The sequence below is a fragment of the Atractosteus spatula genome, chromosome 4 (genome assembly GCF_055471065.1).
Source record: "Atractosteus spatula isolate fAtrSpa1 chromosome 4, fAtrSpa1.hap1, whole genome shotgun sequence".
Lineage (NCBI taxonomy): Eukaryota > Metazoa > Chordata > Actinopteri > Semionotiformes > Lepisosteidae > Atractosteus > Atractosteus spatula.
Window position 1 is genome coordinate 17,863,000 of NC_142709.1, and position 26,094 is coordinate 17,889,093.

General features: G+C 38.2%; 2 protein-coding genes across 2 annotated transcripts; both read left to right on the top strand.

The window, feature by feature from the left end:
- The first annotated feature begins 130 nt into the window (after positions 1 to 130).
- On the top strand, positions 131 to 19,307 carry LOC148835975 (N-alpha-acetyltransferase 16, NatA auxiliary subunit-like). The gene is made up of 20 exons (XM_088914090.1): positions 131 to 350; positions 1,699 to 1,783; positions 4,021 to 4,125; positions 5,468 to 5,625; positions 6,792 to 6,926; positions 8,529 to 8,682; positions 9,309 to 9,428; positions 10,248 to 10,343; positions 10,827 to 10,933; positions 11,078 to 11,150; positions 11,736 to 11,905; positions 12,186 to 12,338; positions 13,125 to 13,253; positions 13,864 to 14,077; positions 14,858 to 15,051; positions 16,063 to 16,171; positions 16,747 to 16,845; positions 16,990 to 17,133; positions 17,333 to 17,430; positions 17,752 to 19,307. Exons 1-20 carry the CDS (start codon positions 297 to 299, stop codon positions 17,950 to 17,952), a joined length of 2,598 nt encoding a protein of 865 aa, XP_088770216.1. The 5' UTR covers positions 131 to 296; the 3' UTR covers positions 17,953 to 19,307.
- A 2,036-nt stretch (positions 19,308 to 21,343) lies between these two features.
- On the top strand, positions 21,344 to 23,088 carry LOC148835976 (ras-related protein Rab-33B). The gene is made up of 2 exons (XM_088914091.1): positions 21,344 to 21,595; positions 22,580 to 23,088. The coding sequence occupies exons 1-2, from the start codon at positions 21,344 to 21,346 to the stop codon at positions 23,021 to 23,023; spliced, it is 696 nt and encodes a 231-aa protein (XP_088770217.1). The 3' UTR covers positions 23,024 to 23,088.
- Positions 23,089 to 26,094: the final 3,006 nt, after the last annotated feature.

The following is a 26,094-nucleotide window of genomic DNA, read 5'->3' on the forward strand; positions in this document are numbered from 1 at the left end:
ACCAGAACAATAACAAAAAAATATTTTCTTTTCTGTCACCCCCTGTGTTCTTATCCATCTCCTCAAAGTTTGAAACGCCGTTCGGTATGTTTGCGTTCTCCTTTAAGGATAAACCTTGCGCAAACTCACTGGAGTGTCGACGGCTGCCATCTTGGTGAGCTGAGACGAACGTATGTGCAGATGAGGGGAAAAAAAACACGGGGAAGTGAATGAATTAGTTCTGCTGTTAAGGAGTGAAAGTTAATACGGTCGCTGTTTCATTTTTTAACATTTGCGAGGTTTCATCCCCTGGTGCCATGCCGTCTGTCTCGTTGCCACCCAAAGAGAGTAACCTCTTTAAGAGGATCCTGGTAAGTTTTCAATAGACTGAAGAACTCAGAAGAGAAATACAGTACAGAGTGAAAATGTATAACTTGTACATTAGCCGTGAGTCCCACAGAGAGATGTAAGACAGGCTGTGAATGTGTTTTGTGGAGAATGAGATGGAAGGGTTTTGTTTTTCAAAAATGAGGTTACCTAGTGAAATGTTTCCCCCCACCTCGGAAGTTTGTAGAGAGCTGCCAAAAAAAGCCTTGCTATACCCATTGGTCTAAGAGTAGTATAAATTACACAGAATATATGTGTAATGGATTAACGGATACAGAAGGACAAAATATCGTTTTGACAGCATGCAGGGTGTTTAGTATCATCTCTACATGTTTCGGTCCATGGTATGGGACACTGAGTGACAACGATCCTCCTAGGCTTGAAATTATAGTTGCGGAGGTTGCAGAAAATCGAGGTAAATGTTCTTAAAACAATTGAGCATAAATTTACTTCATTACATACATGTATTTGTGTATACCTTCTTAGGATATACTGTGTAAATAGAGGTTTGTTCTCTTGACTGTTGGTATCAGCCCCTTCTTGCTCTAGGGGAGAGTCGATTTTGGTATTCTGTCAAGAAATTCAGAACAGAGCTGTCTTTTGTATTGTAGGTTCATCTTTAAGGTTTTATTTTCGTGTAAAAACGCGAAATTCACCGACAATTATGAAGTAGATCTTTTGAAGACTAGCGCTCTTCGAAAGATTTACTCCATAACCGTTCTTCTGCCTAAATATGTCTACCCCTATATTTTTAAAATGTAGGTTTGCTACTAGAGTTTTGAGTTGAGATTGGACTTTTATAGGTAGAGTATCTCTGTTGCAACTGAAATCAAATGTTATACTGCCACATGTTTCCAAACTGCCCACTCAGAGCAGTTGCTATATATAGGTCTTATGTCTTGGCCTCAAGTCGAAGTTGCTATTTTCTGTCACAAGTGCCTCTCTAGTAACTGTGTATCTGACATAAGCATTTCTCATAAAAATAAAACAGAATGCCTATAAACACCTACAAAATAGTCTTTGAAAAGATCAGCTCTATACAACTTTGCTATACAAAGCAACTGTTATCAGTTTTTTTAAGACAAGTGTGCTTAATTGTTAATGTTAATAAGTGCATTACAATGTAATAAGGTCTGTTAATGAAATTTAAAGCTCAGCTGAGCAAACAGTTTTGATCTCAGCTAATTCATGATAAGCTGATTGACCTGCATTGTCAAACCTTGAAAGCTCTGTTTTTAGTAAATTTCTTATTTCCAAAGCGATTTCGCAGAAGTGGAAGTATAGAAACATCTCCAGGTTGTTTGTCATTTCTGATTCTTTTTCCTCCTTTAGAAATGTTACGAGCAAAAGCAGTACAAGAATGGACTGAAGTTTTGCAAGATGATTCTTGCTAATCCAAAATTTGCTGAACATGGAGGTATGTTAATTGGAAGAAGATAAAAGAAATATCAATGTGATCATTTCATTGCCTTCACTTTAAATGTGCTCCACCTCATCGGTCTTATGATGAATTGCTCTTTGGTATACTGGTGAGATAGTTTTAGTCTTGACTATAGCAATACTATGACCTGTAATATTGGAAGCACAAAAAACATTATCATCTTTTCTTGTGTTCTCGGAGTAAACAGACCGTTTAGCCCACCCGAGCTAGTCATTTTCCTCTCAAGTGATTCAAGGAAATAATTGATGAGCTGTGTTTCTTTACAGGAAGTAACTCAGAGGATTAAACTAGCATTGGACCATAATGTACTGGAAAACTATGTTCATAAAAAGGTCAGGTCCCACCCAGATTAGATCCTGGCTGGCAGCCATAATCGCTTATTTTTTTAGGAAATATCATGAGTGCTCCATAATCATCTAGAGGTGTTTGTAGAGCACTGGTGTGCATGTGATATTGCACTCATCGTTGGAGTGTCATTGGCAGTACTTTGGGGTTTCGCGTTGCTGTACTTTTGGGATTCTCTTGTCTATATTGAATTTCAATGCAGTTCAGCATCATTTTGCCTTTTGTTTCAAGATACATTAGAACATATGAAAGGTTACAACTAGAGGAGGCCATTCGGCCTGTTTGATAATGACTAATTGAACCCAAGACCTCATCCATCTGTTTTCAGCTGGAACCCATACTCCCACACCCCTTTGTGTAAAGAAGTGCTTCCTGTTCTCAGTTTTTAATGCCGTTCCACATAACTCACGCTTACTGTATGTCTTTGGGTGAATGCTTCGCAGTTTATTCTGATGGAAATTCATTGGATTATCTTTGTCCATGTCTCTGAGGATTTTCCATAGGGATCCATTCATAAACATCTCTTTTCAAGACTAAATAATTCCCTTCAATCTGTCAGTGAAGGACATTTCTCTTAAGTCCCAGAATGTGACTCTTCTCCAAACTAATTCCAGAGTAGTATTATCTGTTTAATAACATGTTGACTAGAGGTTTGCACAGTGAGGTCCTAGTAGTGCATTGTTCAATTTTAACCAAACATTTCTTTATTTAAATTGAGCTTTTAATTATATTTACTAACATTTAGTTCGCCTTTTTTTCCTTCTTCACATTATCTTGAAAATGTGAATGATGTGGCCAAAGTTTTTTTCACAAGTAACCTCTTCAAACTCAGCATTACCCATTTTGTATTTATAGTTTGTTTTTGCTGACCACGTGTTATACTCTTAACTTTTTTTTACATTTTATGTCATGTACCAGGTGTTAGCCCAGTATTGGATTTTAGGGGAAAAAAATTGAATTTCATTTGCTACTTCTGTAGTGTTTGCTAATCACCCTATTTGAGTATCATCTGCAAACCTGACTAGGTTACTAACTATACTGGAGTCAAGATCCTTGATATAAATAAGGAGGAGCAGTGGTCCTAGTATAGATCCCTGCGGTACTCCACTGATTACACATTGCACATTTTAGCATTCATCCTTTGTCTGCATAGACTTAATTTTTTTGTAGTACAAAAATTAGGTTTTGCTATAAACTAAAGTTAATATCTCTATACACGTTTCTCTGACTTTATGGAAAGAAATATTGCCAGCATCCATGTTACCCTGCAATTCACATCTGGCCACCCACTGAAGCTTAGCAGACGTGAGCCTAGTCAGTACCTGGATGGGAGACCTCCTGGGAAAAACTAAAGGTTGCAGGTGGAAGAGGTGTTAGTGGGGCCAGCAGGGGGCACTCATACTATGGTCTTTGTGAGTCCTAATGCCCCAGTATAGTGCAGTACAGTATACCGTTGCATCATCCAGATTGGGCTGCACATTGGTGGTGGTGGTGGAGGGGAGTCCCCATTACACGTAAAGAGCTTTGAGTGGAGTGTCAGAAAAGCACTATATAAGTGTAAGCTATTATTATGATTATTGTTATTTCTATTATTATAAATATGCCATGTCCAAAATATACAAATATTATTCTTATTAGAGACACTCTGTGGAAGAGCCAGATAGGACTTATACTCTGAACTGGAGATCTCTTCTCTTGATTTGAATCATTTAAATTTGATTTTGCTTTTAAAGTTATTCTCAGTTAGAAATTCTTCTTTGGTGTGGTTTGCATTCACTGGGGCTTCCCAATGTTTTTCATCCATGTGTGGTAATAAAATGTATTTTTTTATCTACAAAGATGTTTTCTGTTTTCTTTTTTGTTTACAGAAACTTTAGCAATGAAAGGCCTTACTCTGAACTGCTTAGGAAAGAAAGACGATGCATATGAGTTTGTCAGGAAAGGACTACGCAACGATTTGAAAAGCCACGTCTGTATCTTTTGCAACACCTTTTTGTAAATAAGCAAAACTGGCATATTTTAGATCATAAACTGTTAATTTGATCCAGATTGTTTTTTCATACAGGCTTCTTTTGATTGTGGGTTTTCACATGGGAATTAAATGAATGTGGTTATTTTGTTTAGTTGACAAAAATAAAGTTGAAATATTATGTGGCACGTTATTTTGGTGTGTATACAGAATAAATGGTTAGGGATGTTATGCTAAATGTTGAAAACTTGTTTTAAAACGATAGTAATATAAAAATACATTTTTGACATGCAGGTTTTTTGCATTAGCCTTTCATTCTGATCTGTATATATTATGTGGGGTTTCTGGGAAATACCAGTACATCAAATTTTGCTTCCGTTAATACAGGAGAGTGGGGAAAATGATCATAGTTCAGTAAATCAATTGCTTTGAAAATGAAGGTGAAAATAAGATATGGATGTGTAAAGGAGATATGTAGAATTTCCTTAAAATCAAAAAGTCTTTAAATCTCTTCTGCAATGACTTTAAAACATCGAACATTTTTTGGGTGGGTTTCATAAACACACACTTTAAAATTTTCAATTGTCTTTACTTTTTGGCTGATAACACCAACCAGAAAGCCAGAAAATCCCACTCTCCCAGGAGTCTCAATATCCGTATCAGGTCCTGCAGGATCCTGTGTCTTCTGATTTATAGTCAACTAACCTAATTATTTTATTAGGTAGACACTTATAGGATTTTGCTGAAGACCTTTTTTTTTTACAGTGAGATACTCAAAACAACTAATATACTTGCCTCAGAACCACCTCACAACCTGGTTAGACATGTTCCAATTTTCAGTTAAATATACGTGTATAGTCCACCCATGTAAGTGAGAGCTGAGATGGAACAAAAAAACAAAGGACACTAGGTCCTCCAGGAATTTAATTTTGCCAGTTCTTACACATCAAACCATGCTTGTTTTGAAGTGTTACAAGCTCTGTGATGGCACACAGGAAGTCTGGCATTGCCTGGAACAGACGAGCCTCTTCCCCTGATGTCAGCCTGGAGCTGAAAGAGTTCTGTTAACTAATCCTAGCCTCACAGCTGCTGATATGGAGCCATTCCTTGGGGGATCCCAGTCACAGTCAGTTCGTAACACGACTCAAACTCAATCTTTTTACTCAGACTGCCCTCACAGGAAGTGCGTTTACCAATTGAGCCATTCATCTAGATTGTTACTGGACCTGCAGTCCCTTAGGATTCACCTTCACAACTTAATATCATTTCATTCAATGTTTGTCTGTTCATGTTGTATTGGGGTATCCCTGAACCTGAGAGTATTCCTTAACTAACAGTGTGATTAGGCTGGCATGTCTATGGGCTTCTCCAAAGATCTGATAAGAAGTATGATGAGGCCATCAAGTGCTATCGCAACGCTCTCAAACTGGACAAAGACAACCTGCAGATTCTGCGAGACCTGTCTCTGTTGCAGATACAAATGCGTGATCTGGAAGGATACAGGGTAGGACTGCTGTTACCATTGTGACATTAAAAACTACTTATGTGTTCAGTGACTCAGATTAATGCTTTTGCAAGGCTTTTCTGTGCCAGTCTTTTCTGCAGCTAAATCATACTTCAAATTACAAGCTTTTTTATGGTTAGTTTTGCATATAATGTTTGGATTCTTTGCATGTAGAGCTACAAAGATTTGGAGTAATTGCGTGGCATGGTAGTGAACCAGTGTGCCTGACCTTATTTCTGGTTTGGGCATCTTTGCTTTTTCACCCAATTACCCCTTTTTGAACATGCTTTTTTTAATTTAAAAAAAGTATTAACTGTCCTTGATAAAGAATAATTTGCATTGATTTTAAAACCATTTTAAGCTTAAATTCAGCCAACTGTTGAAACGGTAAAGAAAGGCTTTTGTCATGTGAAGGCATTTCTTAGGGCTAACAATGAGAAAGCATGTTTCTTTGCAGATGTATCAGAAGACTGGATTGACATTTAACATTATTCAGTGCTGGATCTGTTGTGGTCCAGGTATGCTCCGAGTGAAGCACTTGGTCCAGTGTCGAAGAGCATTGAGGAAATATGTATGGTAAAAGGAAGTAACTAAGAGTCTAAAACAACGGAAAGAGAGATTATACAAATCTGCCTGCTTACACTCTTCATTCTGTAGGACAGAGAAGCCTGGCTCTCCACAATATTTGAGAGCACAAGGGTTGTCTCGATCTTTGAGCATTTAATAGGGAGCAATGTATTATTTAATTTATGAATTTTAGCTCTTGGTAAAGGTGAAGAATTATCAGCGCTGGAGGTTGCAGCTTTCTAACCATGGACCAGGTGCAGCTCAGCCTTATACACCCGGCTCCTGGGACTGGAGGGACTGTCCTCCACTGGTGTGACAGGGTGATTCCATCTCTGTGCTCATTCGCCCTGGGCTCTCACCACAGGAGTGCTGAGAGGATACCGTCTAAGGTCACACCAGGGCATTGAGCAGGGAAATCGTGGACCAAACCTGGTCAACACACAGGTCTTGCCCGATGGTTTTGCTGAAGCCAGTCCCCACTCGGTAGGGACAGAAGGGCCAGACACTGGGCTTCCTCAGAAGATCATATACACAGTATATATTTATTTATACATCTTAATTACTGTTAACTTCTTTTTTCTTTTATTCATTGTCCTTAGGAAACCAGGTACCAGCTGTTGCAGTTACGACCAACGCAGCGCGCTTCCTGGATCGGCTATGCCATTGCCTATCATTTGTTAAAGGATTATGACACAGCCTTAAGACTGCTGGAAGAGTTCAGGAAAACCCAGCAAGTGAGAACAAATTTCTTCTTGTTCTGGTTTGACTTTGCAGTCTAGCTGCTGATTCACTGGATAATAAACACCATTGTATCTTCACAGCAGCTAGCAATAAATGGCATGTTTTATTTGTTGATATTGATTTGTGTTCGGTAGTGTGAGGGAAAACAGTTTTGTGAACTGCTGTGAAGGCTGTTGGTAGTGGAGATATCAGTTTTTACTGTTGCCTAACCTCTCTAGAAGGTTTAACCATTTATACTACTTTATTTGTCCCAATACTTACAATCACCTGAAATGGGGAGGGGATTGAGCACAAAAAAGTACTATTATTCTAAAACAGTACAATATAGAAGTAAGCACAGAAATACTGAGAAATAAAAGGTGACATTCTGTACTTCTTGCCTTGTATTAATCTTTTCAACTTAAATCCAAATTGCTTACGTATACAGCAAAAGTAGCCATTTTGACTTCACTGCCCCAATCCTTATGGAGGGTACTGCATGTTTATTTGCTTCCTAACCAATCATATCTGACAATTTACTTCCCAGCAAAGTTCCTTGTCCATGCTCTTGAGCAGCGTGTTCCTCAACACAATTAGTAGGCACCAAGCAATGCTGCTCTCTTCTTAGCCTCATGCTATGACACTCTGTTCTATATGGAAATCTCAATTAATAATGAAGAAATGATCTGACCTCAGTAAACATCTGTAATATATATATAAACTGTATGATTCTTATTAATTAATTCAACTCATGTTTGCTATATATTGAGTAAATTAATAGCACGGCTGGTGCTGTTTCACAAACTTTAATGGTAGGGTATCCAGTTGGAGCAAGTTTGGGAACTGCTGGTTTAGTCTACTTTGCAGTTTTTGTAGTAAATGCTTGCAATCTCAAAGCACCTGTTGCTTGTTGGTTGTTAGTCCTTGTGCTTTGTATTGCAAGGTATTATGTACTGTAGCTACAATTATAGATTGTAATATCATTAATTGTAGATGTAAATTAATAAAATTAAGGTTTCATTCAGTGCTCAAGATTTATCACCCTCTACTTAACTATTTCTAGTGAGTGCACCAGTGTAATTTCCTAACAATGAAAAGTTATTTTTTGAAATGCTGTAATAAAAAAGAGCAGGCTTCTGCAAACAAGGAAAAAACAGGCTGAGAAAAGGTTGCATTAGTTAAGGGTTAAGGTTATTTCATATGTTTCCAGAGGGGTTTGGTGTAAGACAATGTTACTGGTAATGTTATATAAATAATGTTACTGTTTCTTATTTCAGTTTTTGCTGTACATCTTTAATCTGTGTTTAGTGGATGAAATGAAATGGTGAAGATGGGAGTCTGAAATTTGTAGAGCTCAAACCAAGCTTGTCACATAATTATATTTGTATTTCAAACAACTTTGTCTTTGATACAAATCCTTCCTTATGATTGATGACAGAGGTTAAAAAACATGAGACACAAGACAAGCTTGTTAAAACCATTTTTTTTCCCAAAAATGATTATTTTCTAGAACAATGATGACTTTATCACTTGTTGTCTGGGGTATTGGGTGGTGTATCTTTGTGCCAAGAAAAATAATGTACTATTTCAATTGCTTTATTTCATTTTACTTGTAGGTTCCTCCCAATAAAATAGACTACGAGTACAGTGAATTGCTGCTCTACCAGAATGAAGTCATGAGAGAAGCCAGTTTGTTTCAAGAGTCTTTAGAACACATAGAAACATATGAGAAGCAGATATGTGATCAACTTATGGTAGAGGAAATAAAAGGTAAATGATTCATGAATTAGCCTGTTAAGGCAGTTTGTATGCTTTTCACTCATAAAGAGCTATGGGTTACAGCAAAACAATGTTAGGTCAAATCACTGAAATGTTAAAAATATTGTCATGTTAATAAACATGGTTTGAGGGTGAGCCATGGATCAGTACTCTTGACCCAGTAATGGTCTCCTAATCTTTCAGCGTTGTATCTACTTGTATAATTTGAAGGCAAGATTTCCCACAATTTTATTTCCTCATTTTATTTTATTTGTTCCCATGTGTCTGATATCATAATAATTATTAACTGTTATGAAGAATAAAATGTTTTCCCTTGTGTCCTTCTCTTATTTTTAAAAATAATCTTTTTTTAAGATTTAAATACTCCCATCTGATTTTTTTTTCAGTTTTTCAAACGTAGAATTTCTTTCTATTCTAATATCCGTACCATAAAACAGGTCACAAAGTAGTGAGACATATTACTTTATGTGTCATATAACACACATTGGGAATCTGATGGGGACGTAGTACAGGGCTCCCCTCACATGAAGTAGGATTTTAAGAAATTTGTTTATCATTAGAGCTTGAGGGAGAACACGGAGATCATGTTCAAATCACTTTGTTGTTTTTTTTAATAGGTGAGATACTGTTAAAGTTGGGAAAACTAGAAGAAGCTGCTAAAGTCTACCGAGCTCTGATTGATCGCAATGCAGAAAACTGGTCTTACTATCAGGGCCTTGAACAAGCTCTCCAGCCAAGTAAGTTGCACCGTTGGGATGCTCTTTAGGGCTATTATTGGAGTTAGTATGAATATTAATATTCATATTGAGTATATAGCAATACATTGGATCGGAAAGTTAATTTTTTGTAGCTTTAGTGTGTTAGCAGAACAATTGCAAAAGAAAATATTTAACATGATTGCAAAATGTTCTAATCGCTTTAGTGTCTACTCATCATATTTCATGGCACTGTATTTTCTTCTGAAAAAAAAAATTAAAAACAGTCAAAATTTTTGTCCTTAGAGTATTGATCCTATGAAATGTAGTGTATCATTGGTTTAGCACTTACGAGTGCAAATTTGGATTATTGCATTATTATTTTTGTGAGAGGTCTTCTCTGGTTATTGTTTGTGCCTTTGACTCTTTGTTTTGGATTTACTTTTAAAATTAGAATATAGTATCTGCCATGCCTCTATCAGCTGTAATTGCATTTAACAAATGCTGAGAAGACTTATAGAAAAAGTGATTTATAGAAATATTAAAATACCACCGCTATTGTCTGTGGTACTAATTACTAAAGCTTATAAAGTCAAAGGGTTCATTAGTGGCCAAAATCACAAACAGTATTTTTTTCCCACAAAGCCAATACCCACATATCTCAGAAAGCCACATAGTCACTTTAGGGACAAGCATCTTTCAAGGGAAGCATCCTACTGTAAGTCAGAAACCTGTAACCAGTAAGACAGTCTTACAGTGAATTTAGTTGTTTCTTAATGTGAGTGTAAAATACCTTATGATTTAATAAGTTTGTTTGGAGTGTCTGAGTTTCCTTCTAACAAGTCATGTTTTTTGAAAAAGGTACAGTGGAGAAGAGACTGCAAATCTATGAGGAGGTTGGAAACATGTATCCCAGAGCAGTCTCTCCAAAGAGGCTGCCGTTGAATTTCCTTTCAGGTAAAACTCGTCCCTTCTCTTTACTGCCTCCTAACTATTTTTGTGGTGTGTAAGCATCACCTCAACATTTTTTTTCTCTTCTATGGCAGCGACAGCTACAGGTGTTCTGTTATTTGTTGCTATAGAAATGTACTGTTGAGACCCGAGATGCTATTATATACCTCCTTATTTTGCTTGCTTATAAAATGTCCACAATATTGAAGTATTCAGGTAATTTAGAGACTTGATGGAATAAACTAAAAATGAACTTCCATTTTGTTGAGAGATGTTTTCTTCTTTTTAAACACTTTGTTTGATTTGGTGTACAGATTCCTACAGAAAAATTCTTATGGCTTTGTAATGTATTTGAAAAACCCCGGTACTGACTTGTGTTATACTAGTCTGCTGTAATTTTGTTTTAACAACATTCGTTAAATATTATCCATGGAAATAAAGACCTTTTCTTTTGTTACATGTTTTGCCTTTTTTGTTTTGTTTTTTCAGGTGAAAAATTCAGGGAAAAGATTGATAAATATTTACGAACACATTTCAGCAAAGGTTGTCCTCCGTTGTTCACAACCTTGAAGTCATTGTACAGCAGTCCGGAAAAAGTAAGATCCTGTAAAATTGCAAAAGATAAACCAAAAGACTTGCATAATGCAAACCAAATACCTTGCAAAAAAGTAATATTACTCCTTTGATCTGTGCGTTAATTTTTGTTTGAATTTGAGAATTGTTTACCTTTTGTTCGACAGGTTTCTGTAATACAAGAACTTGTTACTGGTTATGATATTTCTTTGAAGACCTGTGATTTGTTTAGCCCTAATGGTAAGTAATTTGTAACTATTGTGATTTGTGAAGTTTTTTATCTCTGTTTTGGATTTTTATCAACATAACATTAACGTCAACATAAAAGTACAGGAACATCTGTCACAGAATGAGTTGGAATATATCTTAAGCATAAAAGTTAGTGCTTTATCAAAAGTTGTTATTTTTAGATTAACAAGAAACACTCTTCCTGTACAGTGAAGAATGATCGCTCAGCCATCTCTTTTGGGCAAACCAGTCCACACTGCATCTTAAAATATAGTGCTGTGCTTATTGTCATAAAAGAGTTTTACCCTAAGTTTCATAGGTCTGTGTTAACACCATGTGACTTCTACTGCTATTCAAAACCGTATTACATCATGTGAAATAAGGTTTAACAGCTCACATTGTGAACATGTGAAACATCTGTTCAAGTGTGAGAATTGCCTGAAGTCCCGTCTATACAAAGGAACAATTAAACACAAAATCTGTGTAACCCATGTTTTTTGTTTTGGCTATTAAATCATAAAGACAGCATCTTTTTGTGAAGATATCAATTCCTGTCTTTTCATTCATTTATCCTTCATGTTTCATTTGTTGTTAAAGCAAGTGGTGAAAAGGAGCCCCCAACAACCCTGCTTTGGGTTCGCTATTTCCTGGCACAGCACTTTGACAGACTGGGCAAGAGGACTTTGGCACTGGAATACATAAATGCTGCCATTGAAAGCACTCCGACTCTAATAGAATTGTTTTATGTAAAGGCGAAAATCTATAAGGTAATCGGGCTCTTGCTCATTCTGTAATAATGCCAAGTGGACAAGCACTTTGATCAGTGTCTCACGACAGATATGTTAAGCATAATCTATCCTACTAGTGCTTGAGGTGAGTTAGGAGTATTATTTTTTTTAAAATGTTTAGAAATAGCATTGTTTCGCATCATATCCTTCACTTGTATTTCTGAAAAACATTTGTCTGCTTCAGTTTGCTATGGAAATTAAATTCACAAGACATTAAGGTTAAACGGGAAAACAAATGTGCTGAACCTTTGTTAAACAGCATTCAGGCAACCTAAAGGAAGCTGCAAAATGGATGGATGAAGCTCAGTCCCTTGATACAGCTGACCGCTTCATCAACTCAAAGTGTGCAAAATACATGCTGAGAGCTGGCATGATAAAGGAAGCTGAGGAGATGTGCTCCAAGTTCACAAGGGTAAGAGCTCATCATCATCATCATTATCATCATTTTATGAAGCAGGGACATGTGGCTCTGGTCCTGGAGAAGCATGGTCTGTCCTGTGTGGTCCTCCATCTGACCTTAAGTACGTTATGTAATTAAACAGGTAATAGATTTCCAAACTTTAAATAACAATTAGAAGGTCCTGTTTACTTAATTAGTTTATTTAAGTGTTGATTAAGTAATTCAAAGCTCATCTGGGAGAAGGGGTGGATCTCCAGGGCCAGGAGTATGAACTTCTGCTTAGGGCTAGTCTTTTTTTTGTTTCTTCTCTTAAACATAATACTGTAAGCAATGAGGCATATATGTGTAGTGGCATTCCTCTCTGATGGACATGTTAAGCTTTATAAAATACGATGGGTTCTTCAAATGTTTGTACTGTTACTGAAATATCTATGCATTCTGTTTAAGCAGTTCAAGTTCAAGTTCAAGCCTTGTTTTGCATGGACAGATGACATATGTTGATAGTGCATGTGCATATTTAGAGGCATTGAAAATGCAACCAATCAGTATGTGAACCAATAGTTTTTGTTCCACGTTTAATACTTCTGAATATATTCTGTGTGAGTAAAAACATGAACACCCACATGAAATGGTGAATATTCATCTTGAAGCATATTGGAGCATTGTTTCCAGTTTTTTTTACTTAACTAAATGTCTTTCACATACTTTATAAAATTTATCACATTTGTCAGAAGGAATACAGTTTTTTATTTGTAAAAGACCTGAAAATGTTTTTAAAAAATATGTTTACATACATAGGAAGGCACGTCTGCGATGGACAACCTAAACGAAATGCAGTGCATGTGGTTCCAGACGGAATGTGCTGCTGCTTATCAAAGGCTTGGGATGTACGGGGAGGCTCTGAAGAAGTGTCATGAAGTAGAAAGGGTAAAGAATTCTACTGGTGTCAGCAAAGATAGATCATTCTATTCTTCAGGTGCACGTCGGACACAATTTAACTTGACAACTTTTGTGTATTTTATCCATCCCTTTAATTTAAAATGTGTATCCACAGTGACCTAATTTAATTATTTTATTGAATAATTATAGTTGTATTAATAATCCTTACACTTACACTCTACTCAAAGCAGTTAACAGGTGATGGGGACAAATTCATAGATGAGGACTATTAGGAGGCCATGACTGGTAAAGGCCAGGGGGAAATTTGGCCAAAACACAGGGGTTAACACCCCTACTCTTGTTGTGAAACGCCCTGGGATTTTATGACTGTAAAGAGTCAGGACTTTAGTTTTAAATCTCATCTGATTTGTATGTTCAGACATGTTTTCCACATCTTTAAAGTTTACATTCTTATGATAAAATTTTGATTCTGTGACAAATATAATAAATTCAGGGCTGTGATTTTTAAACTATAGCTATGAGCAGGGGATATATGCATAATCCATATTTCTGTTACTTTGGTGTTCAATGTAACTTCACCTGTCCAATTAATAACTTTCATGCGGACAGTGACCAACACCTGTTCTGTCCTCGGCAGCACTTCTTTGAGATCACAGACGACCAGTTTGATTTCCATACCTACTGCATGAGGAAGATGACTCTACGTGCCTATGTGGACCTCCTCAAACTTGAGGATGTCCTCAGAAGACACTCCTTTTACTTCAAATCAGCACGCTGTGCAATAGAAATCTACTTGAAGCTACATGATAATCCTCTTACGAATGAGAGCAAAGAACAGGAAGTAAACTCTGGTGTGTTTTTTACATTTCTTGGATCTAGTTTCTCTCCACAGGAGGATTTACTGCTGTCATTTACTGTCATTTGTCATGAGAGATCAAAGGTCATAGCGCTTATCAAATCACTGATCTCAAGTCACATTTTTGTTTAGTCTGCACACAGACCATCACCCAGATGAAGATGGCTTGGACAAAAAGGTTCTACCGTTATTAAAAAAAAATCTAGAACCATGTAGCACTTTTAATTTTTTTTATCTCATAAAAAAAAAGGCGGTGCGGTGGTTCTGTGACTAAGGATCTGCGCCTGTGGCTGGGAGGTTGCCGGTTCAAATCCCGCGGCTGGCAGAGGAATCCTACTCCTTTGGGCCCCTGAGCAAGGCCCTTAACCCCAACTGCTCCAGGGGCGCCATATAAATGGCTGACCCTGCGCTCTGACCCCAAGCTTCTCTCCCTGTCTGTGTCTGTGTGTCTCATGGAGAGCAAGTTGGGGTATGCGAAAAGACAAATTCCTAATACAAGAAATTGTGTATGGCCCATAAAGTGATTTTATCTTACAAGTCTTGCCGGCACCTTCCCATGTTTGTACTCTTTATATTACTATTTTATACTATTTAATACTATTTTCTTGCTCTCTGTAAAATGTAAGTTTTCAAAGAATGTATCTACAGAAACAGCTGTGTGTGCCTTGTTGTATTTACGTTTCCACAGAGTTTGTGAGCTGTCCAGCTCTTAGAGAGACAGGCGGGTGGTGCTGTCCTCGCTGGTAACTTATTGTGTGCCTCTGCTGTTGGGCAGAGAACCTGTCGGCCAAGGAACTGAAGAAGATGCTGAGCAAGCAACGGCGAGCGCAGAAGAAAGCCAAGCTGGAGGAGGAGAGGCGGCACGCGGAACGGGAAAGGCAACAGAAGAACCAGAAAAAGAGGAGGGATGAAGAGGAGGAGGAGACCAGCGGGCCGAAGGAGGAACTTGTGCCAGACAAGCTTGAAAGGGTACGAGCTCCATTCTCTACAGTGGTACTCAGTGATTTTCTTTTTGAAGGGGGAAAATAGTTTTCCTTGTTTACGCATCACCCCCTAAACGTAATATGTTTGCTATAACAGTCTCTTAAGGCCATGTGTTTCAGTGCAGAAGTATTCATAATGCCCTTTAATGTTTTTCATTACTGACTGTAGAATAATGAATAGCTAGAATAACAGTTAACATGTGCAGTAGTTCATTTACATGATTATTTGAGGAAAACTGAATAAAGTCATTTTAATAGTTCTGCTGCATTTAATTGAAAGCATAATGGTGAGACTTATAGCCAGTCACTGGGGTGTTTTTTAGGTAAATATGTTTAATGTTTTGTGTAAACAGCTGTAAAAGACCTTCAGAAAAACCTCAAATATGTCTAGTTATTAAAATAATTCTCATTTTTCTATCAAAGTATATTTTAACATACTGACTATTGGCAAAGTTTCCATTATGTCTCTCGTGTGCTAGTACTGCTGATTGCTGAGCTGCTTGACTTTTTCTGTTGTGGGTCAAGAGCTTTCAGTATGTAGGCCTACATACAGAGCAGAATGAAAAAACTGAATGAGTTGAGGACTTCCTCTACAAAAACGCATAGAATTTAAAGGGGTAAAATGTAAAAAATAATTGGGGTTACAGACTTTATTGTTTTTAGGCAGATATCTGCAAGCACATTAAATGCTACAGTTGATTATTAAATTTCGATTGTTATGCCCAGAAATTGAAGCACCTTATTAAGCTAAAGTGGAGCATTTGATTTACAAAATGCTCTTGTTATATTGGTACTTCAAAAGCTGCCATTTATTAGGGAATTGTCTGCTCTGTGTGTATTTGTTTAGAGACCTCCTTGTTCATTAACGCATCATTAAGGATGTGTAACAGGAAACCTATGACTGTGCAAGATCAATGGTGTTCAAGTATTTGTTAAAATGTTTAAATGCTTTTTAAAAAATGTTTATCATTGCGGTGCTTGCTCTTTGTTCATACAGGTTGAAAACCCTTTAGAAGAGGCTATCAAATTCCTGACACCCCTTAAAAACCTTGTGGCTGACTGTATAGACACACACCTCCTAGCATTTGAAATTTATTTTAGAAAAGGTACTGTACTCGTGTTACACAATATATTTCTCATGCTTAAAAAGAGGTGAATGATAAATTAACAGTGGACATACTGACCTTCAGCCTTGTTTTGTTCTTGTGAGAAACAAAGTAATTTGTAAGAGCGTCCATGATTTGATCCACTACACTCAACAGATTTATAAAAATCCAAAGGTCATTCAGCCCAATTGCTAATTGATCCTGAGGATCTTATCCAAATGTTTCCTCAAAGATTGAAAGGAACAAGCTTCAACATCATAGCTGGACAGCTTGTTCCAGACACACTGTGTGTCGAGAAGAGCTTTCCATCCTCCCTCCTAAACAATTTTAATTTCCATTTTTGACCTTCACCTTCTATTTTAAATGCTTTTATGCTTTCTTGAAATAGTCTAGTACTAGTGTATCATATTGATTTAAAACATTCCCTGCTTTGCACTGGGAAGGATGAGACCTTAAAGAAACATCTGGAGCAATAGAAGAATAAAGGCAACAATAAAATTATTATTTCAAATGTATGTTTTTGTATGTTGTTCTTTGATAACTAGAGTTATTCTTGACTCATTGCTGTAATCCAGGAAAGTTCCTTCTGATGCTGCAGTCGGTTAAAAGAGCCTTTGCCATCGATGCAGACAGCCCGTGGCTACACGAGTGCTTGATTAGGTTCTCGAAAGCAGGTAAGTCTATTTTCATTCGTAGACAGACAACCAGACGCGTCAGTGTTACTTTGTAGAGCCACAGTGGAGTTTGTGTTGATTTGTTTGCCCGTCTTCAAAAACACATGCAAGTCTTATCATCTGCTGATTACTCTTTTCATTTAGTGTCGGATCACAGTAACCTCCATGAAACAGTGCACAAAGTCTTGTCTCAAGAAATGAAGAAAATCTTTGCTAATAAGAATTACGAGACCTTCAACGATGAATTCCTAAAGAAAAAATCAAACTCCATCCAACACTTACTTTCAGGTAGGGATTGCCCACTCTGATTTGAAATTGCAGTTTTCTGACATTTAACAGTGTCTCTTAATGGATTTCTTTGCTCAATGTTTTTTTTTTTCAACTTCAAATGCCTTAATGTTTAAATGGCATATGAAATTATCATCATGATGTCAGGCACTGCCTTTTATTTCAATTTTAAAAATATAGATTTAATACCTTGTTGCAGGTGCCAAGATGATGTATTTTCTGGATAACACAAGGCAAGAGAAAGCAATCTCTATAGCCACGAGACTGGATGAGACAATGTCAGACAGAAATGCCAAGGTAATATCATCGTTCTGTCAAACCATGCGTCAGGTGCTCAGAGCACTAAGAAAGCGAGTTATTTACAGCTCCCTAAATCTTTGATAGCAACTTAAGTATGTCACGTGAGTACCTACTCTGTGATTTGCAAAGTGTGTGTTTCGGAGCTGTTACAGGCATTTGTTTTGTTTTTTTCACCTCACATGTTGTCATTCAAAATGTGTTGTATTGGATAGGCATTCATAACACAACAGTGACCCTAAATACAAACTGGATTTCAGGCACGGCAGTTATTCAGAATGTTTCTTTTTTGTTCATATGGCACCTCACCTGTTTCCTCAGACTTGCACCAGGGTCTTAGACGCACTGTTAGAGGGGAGTCTTGGAACCTGCCAGTCTCAGGCAGAGGACTATCGCTCCGCATGCCACCGGCTCTTCCCGCTGGCAGCCGCCTTCCTGCCTCCCGCGAACGAGGATGACAAGTGCCCCGCCTCCTTGAACAACACTACTATTAACCATGAGGTGCTGTCCAATGAAATCTGAGCCCACAGCAGCGGTATGAGACGTTGAGCACCACTGACCTGTAACTGCTGGAGATAGATCAGGTTTCCTTTTAAAAGGATGTGGTAGAAAACTGTGTGCCCTGGATTTAAAAAGACTTCTGTGCTTTGATAAATGATTTCAAATTGAAGTTTTTTTTGTGCTGTTTTTTTTTGAAAGCGCTGCCATAATTGTAATTTTTCCTCCCCCAGGCCATTGGTGGGGGAGAGGTGGTTCCATTAAGAAAGAGAAAATGTATTGCCTTTTTGTTATGGTTTTATTTTTACTTCTGCATCCATTGCTATATGGTTTCTGGACACTGTACGTCTCCACAAAGAATACATCAGAAGATGTGTAAGCGATTCGTTTTTTGTGAATGATAAAGCAGGGCTTTATTGAAATCCAAAGCTGTACCACCACTGTTTATTCCCATTTCAGCCCCAGGTTTTTATTCCATTACACCACATGGTCAGTTGTAGCTAAGGTGCATGATTGCTTGATGCCTTTCTTAATAAACTTCATTGGATACAGGATGTGAAAAGAATGTTTGTTCAACAGCTTTGTCTTAAAACTGCGGCAGTAACTGATTGCTGTGCACATTTTGTCTTTGCAGATGGGTTTCTAGTCACTTAGATGCATAGTATCATTTTCAAGAAATATTAGCCTTAAGCATTAACACAGTTAAGAAATGCTGCAGTTTTAATTTAAAATAAATCAGTTCAATACACTGTTTTTATGTGGTCTTATACCGTAGCCTTTTGCACTGTTAACATGCGTTATAAAATGGTATTTTATCTAATATTGGCAAAATCCGACAAGTCCATACTTGAGCATGTTTTGTTTGTAACCCTTCTCAGGGCCGCTAGTGATTTTAATGACTTTTAAACCTCAATATAAAGATGGAGGCTTTGTTCACCTTTTTATCAAAAAGAAAGCAAAAATACAAAAAATAGGTCTTGGTAAAAAGTACTTATTTTGTGAGGGAGGGTCTTTAAAGATTACCTTGCTTGAAAATGCTCTTTTTAACTGGCTCCATCATTGTTGTTTTCACAAGGTTTATTCATGATTGCTGTCCTCTGTGAAAAATTGATGTGGTTATTTCCATTACTCGGTTATTGTCTGCATTGTTCCTAGACACTCTAAGTGTTAAGACGTTTGTTGAATTAAGTGGATAGCAGTTGTTGTGAATTTTGTTTGGTTATTACTGGACTTGGGGGGGGGGGAGACCTATATTACAGCACTTTTTCCCCCTGTCATTTTACTGTCCCCTAAATTGTGTGCAGAATTCTCCTAAAATGTTTCACTGTACAATATTGCCAATTTATGTAATGCTGTAATAAATTATTTTGTACTCAAAATGCAACATTTTTCAGTGTTTGTTTACAAAGTATTTTTTTATAACGGGGGAAAAAGATGTTTGATATTTCTTCTTTGTCCCTTTCTTCCTTGAAAGTATTGGTCTTTAAAAAATCTCTCAAGGTAAACTGACGGTGCAAAGAAATCTAAATTTAAAGTGGTTTGTTTTTTAATAATTGCTTAAAGGATAAAGTTTGCTTGAAGCCATTTTTACATTTTGTAAAAGTATGGCATTCACTTTCAAATGTTCTCATTTAAAATTTCCAGTTTATGTAATTATAAGGCAGGATTTTCCAGTACTGGCCCTGGAGGACTGCTGTTTCTGTGTCTGTTTACTGTACAAGCACCTGAGGAAGTTGGCATACAGAGGTCTGAAGGATTATTGGCACCCTTGATAAAGATGAACAAAAAAAGTTGTATAAACAGCACAGATAATGAGCTATTTTTATGCCCCCCCCCCCCCAAGATGGGGAAAACTACAGGCTTTTATTCTAATGGTTATTTCAAAACTTTTTTTAAAGGAGTAACAGTATTTTTTCTCAAAAACATAGAGGTCAAAATTATTGGATATGTTCTGTTTTTTTTAAAGAAAATCAAAATTGAATCTGCAACGTTATTCTGATTATTTAATTACGACTCAGTCCTAAGGAGTGTTTTTTTTTTTCTCATTGGGAATTGATCCATAAGGACATCAAGGATCTGGAAAATTTCTGCTTACAGGAATCTTTCAAGATCCCTCCCAATGTGTGTTCTCCAAACTTATTAAACATTATAAGAAAAGCATTTGTGCTGTTACCCATGCCAGAGGACGTTGCACCAAGCACAAGAAACAGGATCCAATGCTAGTACTAGGATTGGACAGTTCTGTTGTTGGTTTTGTTTGCGGTGGAGAGATTAGAAATTAAATCGCCTGTTTTTTCTTGAGATCTATGCAGCGTGCCTCCAACTTATCATGACATGTTCTAAACTAATATAAAGTGCTTACAGTTAAGAGTCTCCTGTTCTCTCCAGTGTTAACAAAAAAGACTTCTGAAAACATTCTTGCTTTCACTCAGTCATATAACTACTGCTTGCTCATGGAAACGTAGTGTTAAAAACAATGGCGACATATTTCTGGGTAGACCTACAAATTGGCAGACTACTGAATAGAGGCTGAAGTCCTGGAATTTATACAGACAAGATATTTTAAAACCGGCATGATGAGCATTACAACTTTACTTGCTTCTTTCAACAACAAAATGTTAAGAAGCTAGCTGGTTGACAGGGAAGAAATAAACCAAATTCATGAAGCTTTAACCTGAATTTTTGTTGTTTTTTTAAGTTTTTCTAGAGTTTATTGAAAGCAGTGAAAAACCGTTCATACTTCATTTACAGAATAGTTGAAGATGAATGGTGAGGTTTGTGGTCACGAGTTCGCTAACGAAACAAATGCAAAGTTTTCAGTCACATTAAAATGTATTGGTCCCTGTTCACTGTAGAATCATCTGTTCTTGCTCCATCCTTCCGTGAATCCTAATGCATGCTTAACTACCAAAGTTAGAAGCCTTACTGGTATGGGTCATTGTGACTTTCTGGATGGAATATTGGTAATATTCAGAAAACAAGTGGTTTTATGTACATTATTGTCTGAGAAAACCTGTCTTATAAAAGCAAAACGCTATCTAAAGGCTGTGAAAAGCAAACTAGAAAAATGTTCATCCATCGTATCTAATATTATAATAGGAAATTATGTCTTATTTATTCAACGTTGCAGCTGGACAAACTTTATCTGTGATTTCACAGACCATTTATAAAGGCATGATTGATGACCTTACCAAATATGTTGGATATCTTTAGACCATTTACGTATATTGGTACACTGAGATCATGAGATAGGAACGGTAATCCTTGCCAGTTGGCTGGACGATGTGACGTCCGTATTTTGGAAATAACTCCACGCACAGAGTTTGTCAACATTGCTAAGTGACTTCAGGTCCGACTCCAAGCGTGCCCCTTATCTCCCCACATCTCGCGATATTTAACGTGGTGTCTATCTGCAATGGCTAAGGAAAACGAAAATGTCTACAGTATTGTTGCTTTGCATAACAGGACCAATACGAAAGATTTGCATCCCGAATATGACTGTCTGCAAACACGGATTTTTAAGATAATTGTAATCGGTGACTCCAATGTTGGGAAAACCTGCCTGAGTTACAGGTTTTGCGGTGGAAAATTTCTGAAAAATCCAGAGGCTACAATCGGAGTGGATTTTAGAGAAAGGACCGTAGAGATAGATGGAGAGAACATCAAGGTGAGAGTGTTTTTTTTTACCAAGTAGTATAAAGGTTGAAAATAAAGGATGAACTTAGTGGGGGGGAGGTGTTAATTATCTTTTATTATTCGTTTTGCTTCACGCAGAAGTCGAGGGTATCGGACCCAAAATGTTTTTTTTTTGTTTGTTTTAAATTAGGTTATAGAGAGTAATTCTTCGCAATATTTTGTTTAGGCCTATTTCTGCACCTACAAAATACCCCCCAAATCAGAGCACAAATCAAACTTGTGTTCCTGTAGTAAAATGGATCATTGACAATGCAGGATGTATTAAACCTACAGCTGTAAGTGAATATGTTCAGGTTATCTATTCTGAATTATTTACTCTAAAAGAAACCGAAGATGAGAAAAGCTAAATATGTGCAGATTTTTTTTAATTTACCGAGTTGCGCTTTTTTTACTGCAGTCCGTTTTCGCACTTTCACCTTTTAAGCACAGCCTACGGTGCTAGGTTTTCTGCGTTTACACCTCGGACTAAGAATATTATATGGAGAATGTCTGATCGTGATGCTATGGAAATGAAATGGTTAGAGGGTCGCTGCAACCAAAGACTCACATAAGCAACCTGTACGGGATGGCATCCCATTTGTACCCTTCAATCAATATGTGCAGTACATATTTCCAGGAATGCATGAAATGTAGCGATAGAGCTAATCATACCTAATATGTTAATTAAAATAACAGAATATCTTTGTAGCTTGCACCTAGATTCTTGTGATTGAAGCGAAACTTCTCTAGCCCGTTACAATATCTCTCCGAAGGGGCTTTGAACTGTAGTTTGTAGAGCCCTACGTAGAAAAGGGACACAAGCACGTTTGATTGTTCAGTAAACTAAAAGAAAACCACAACCATATATACTATCCCTCTCTTGAATTACAGAGAAGTTACATATTTGCCACAGCCTGTGAAATTCACGTTTTTAGTAGTTAAAACATCCTAATTCTAAATGTCTTTTCCTTTTCAGTTACAAATCTGGGATACGGCGGGCCAGGAGAGATTTCGTAAAAGCATGGTGGAGCACTACTACAGGAACGTGCACGCCGTTATCTTCGTGTACGACATCACTAAGCTGTCGACGTTTGAGAACTTGCCAGACTGGATCGATGAGTGTGGCAGACACGCCGTCTCTCCCCTGGTGCCCCGAATCTTGGTCGGTAATAAGTGTGACCTGAGGGATAGATGTCAGGTCTCCACCTCTTTGGCTCAGAGGCTTGCTGACAGCTACAACTTTCCCCTCTTTGAGACTTCAGCAAGGGACCCCACAGAGAAGGAACATGTTGATGCCATCTTTATGACCCTTGCCTACAAGCTGAAGAACCACAAACCCTTAAGACTGAAACAGCCTAGTGAGTGCAGTATGGTGCACCTCTCGGAGGAACAAGATGTGCAGAGCCCTTGTCTGTGCTGAGAGCTTCCGTGTTAGGAGATCATCCCACCCCATGCTGGGATCAAGCTGCTTATTCCACTTTATTATTGTCCTGTCTGTGAGTGGGTATACTTGATCTTGGCCCAAGATGAGGATTGGAAAGAACGCTTTGTGCATTGGTTGTTGTAGCAAATACTTCCAGATCCCTCTACTTGGACCTTTAGTTATTTTTGACCCTAATGTAGGCTGCAATAATAAAGCATGATCGAGACATTGTGAGGTGCTAGTCTGGGAGGTGATATCCCCTCTTCTATTTAAAAGAAGCCCACGTCTAAGACTCTTAAGTAAAAGGTTGCTATACACGTGCCAGGCAAGGACATCACTAGGTTGCTGCGATGGATTTGTCTACTGCCAAATGCGATGTAGCGAATCCTAATTATGGCTCGTCTGTTAGATGTGCATCATTACTCTACACCTACTGCTCGTCATTTAGGGCTTCTAGCAATGCTCGTCTGTCAGTATTGCACTGGATCGCTTTTGAGGTCTAATGATCAAATTCTTACCTCTTCTTTGTGCTGGCAAACCTAGACATCTGGCTTCATTGAAGGGACTTTTCAAGTCCAGAGAATACTGAACTGTAAAGTGGCTGGGGCCAAAAATGATCAAACTCTTTTTTTTCATTGTCGGTTTATAAAAATGCACTTTATTTTTTTTTTTCTTCTGATTGTATTTTTATTTTATGTAACCAGGCTAAGTAGCTATACAAAATTGTGAGCGTGAAAAATAAATACTAAAACTGACCTCGTAGCAACACTTTGCTGGAGTAAAGACGCATTGAGATTAATGCTGAACTAGAGGTCTTGTAGGGCAGTATCAGATTGTGTGATTATAGCTGAACCAGGAAGACAAGGAGCTGTTTGTGCTGGTTTGGCTTCTCCTAATATCCTGCTTTCTGATAGTGCTTCACCGTTTAAAAAAATCTCAATGCAGATTGTCGTGTACGGACAGATATTTTCTTTGTCGTTGGAGGGAGTTAAAGAAAAACGCAGAATAGTGTGAAGTTGTTCAGCAAGAACACTGGTCTCAGTCTAGCACGAGACTGGAGTGTAACATTTCAAAATTACGTTTCATGACCTAATTATTTAGTTCCAGCTGAAAAATAATGATTTAATTAGAAAGTCATCTGCATGTGTAACTTTGTGTGCGCAGAAAATGTTTTTAAACCATCACTAGATGTCCTGCGATGCTTTTGTGGTTTTTGTTCCACAGGGCATGCAAACACCGTTAACCTCTAATATCCTTAAGTAAAGCCATATGAATTTGCACAGCTTTCATGTTAAAAGAAATGTTTAAACAGTATTTAAATATGATTGTGTTTTAAAGGGATCAAAGGTTTGTCTACCGGGGAGGAATTCATGGGTAGTTTCTAAAGCCTTTGAAGTATTGTCAACAGTTGCACGAATACTTGACAATGTATGAATGCAGAATTTCCTTTTTTTGTTGTGCAAAGACTGTTACTTAAACAGAACTGTTATTAGAAGCCTTTTGTGCAATCCTCTTGCACAGGTGTCATCTGCGTGCCAGTATCTCAAGCAGGCTATTATGTCGGAGCACAGCAGAGGGGTGTGTGTAGGGGTAGTGTTGACAAGTGACAAGGTGGCTTTGGAATACCTGTTGTGCAACACCTTGTACAACACCGCACGTTTTATGATCAAATTCACAGCGGTTCTGCTGCAGTTGGTGCCATCACATGGGTGATAGTAGCCAAAGTGAGGCTGGGGCCAGGTGGGTCTGAGTCAGCCTGCGAATGTTAGCTCTCCTGGGGAATGCCTGCTTCAGTGGCTTTGCCAAACTGCTTCAGCTCTGCACTGTTACCTGGGTATCTACATGAGCTGCATCAGTCCTGCATTCACTGCTAGCTACTTTTAGGAGTGCAGGAGTTCTTTTAGCCAGCAGCTATCCCACCCTCCAATTCACAACTGACTACCCACTGAAGCTAAGCAGGTGTGAGCCTGGTCAGTACCTGGATGTGAGACCTCCTGGGAAAGCTAAGGTTGCTGCTGGATGAGGTGTTAGTGGGGCCACTAGGGGGCGCTCACCCTGCAGCCTGTGTGGGTCCTAATGCCCCAGTGTAGTGATGGGGACACTATACTGTAAAAAGGTGCCGTCCTTCGGATGAAAGATAAAACTTATGTCCTGACCCTTTGTGGTCATTAAAAATCCTACGGTATTTCTCAAAAAGAGTAAGGGTCTTAACCCAGCGTCCTGGCCAAATTTCCCCCTGGCCTTTATCAATTATGGCTGCCTAACAGTCCCTATCTATGACCTGGCTTCATCACTCTGTTCTCCTCTCCACTGAGAGCTGGTGTTTGGTGAGCATTCTGGCACACTATGGCTGCTGTCGCATCCCCAGGAGGGGAGTCCCCATTACCTGTAAAGCGCTTTGAGTGGAGTGTCCAGAAAAACACTTTATAAGTGTAAGGACTTATTATTACTGTTGATAATATTACAGGAAGAAGAGCTCCTCCTTTTATTTCATTCGTATGGGCTGGACTACCCATAACACGATAGGGATGTTTACTTATATACAGTACCTGATATATAAATGTATACGTTAAAGTGGATGCAAATTATTGTGAAAGACTTAGAGCGCCATAAATATTTCTAGAACCTTCACAGGTCAGATGATCCTTTGCTGCAGCCTTGCAGTGTCAAGTGCAGACTGTTATTGGCTCGCTTCAGTGCCGTTATGCATCACCTTAAACCAAAACCAAGGGCATTGCCGTCTTTCCTCTTTCGTCATTTCAGTGACATCAGGCCGTTTCCAGAGTTCAAACGGGTGAAAGGAACTCGCATCAGGAGAAAGACCTGTACTTGACAGATTTCCTTCTGTGCCCTTGTAGCTGTTGTCCAGCCTCTGGTTCGCACCACGCAGAGCCCCCATCATTCCAGCCAGGAGGGCAGAGCTGTTGCTGCTGGCTCTGTGTCTCCTCACGTCCTGCTCTCTGACACCTCCCGGTCAGCACAAGACAGGTCGGAGAACATCCTCAGTTTACCACCTGCCATAGACACGGGTTATGGTGATGATTTCTAAAGCTAGAAGAGGAACTCCT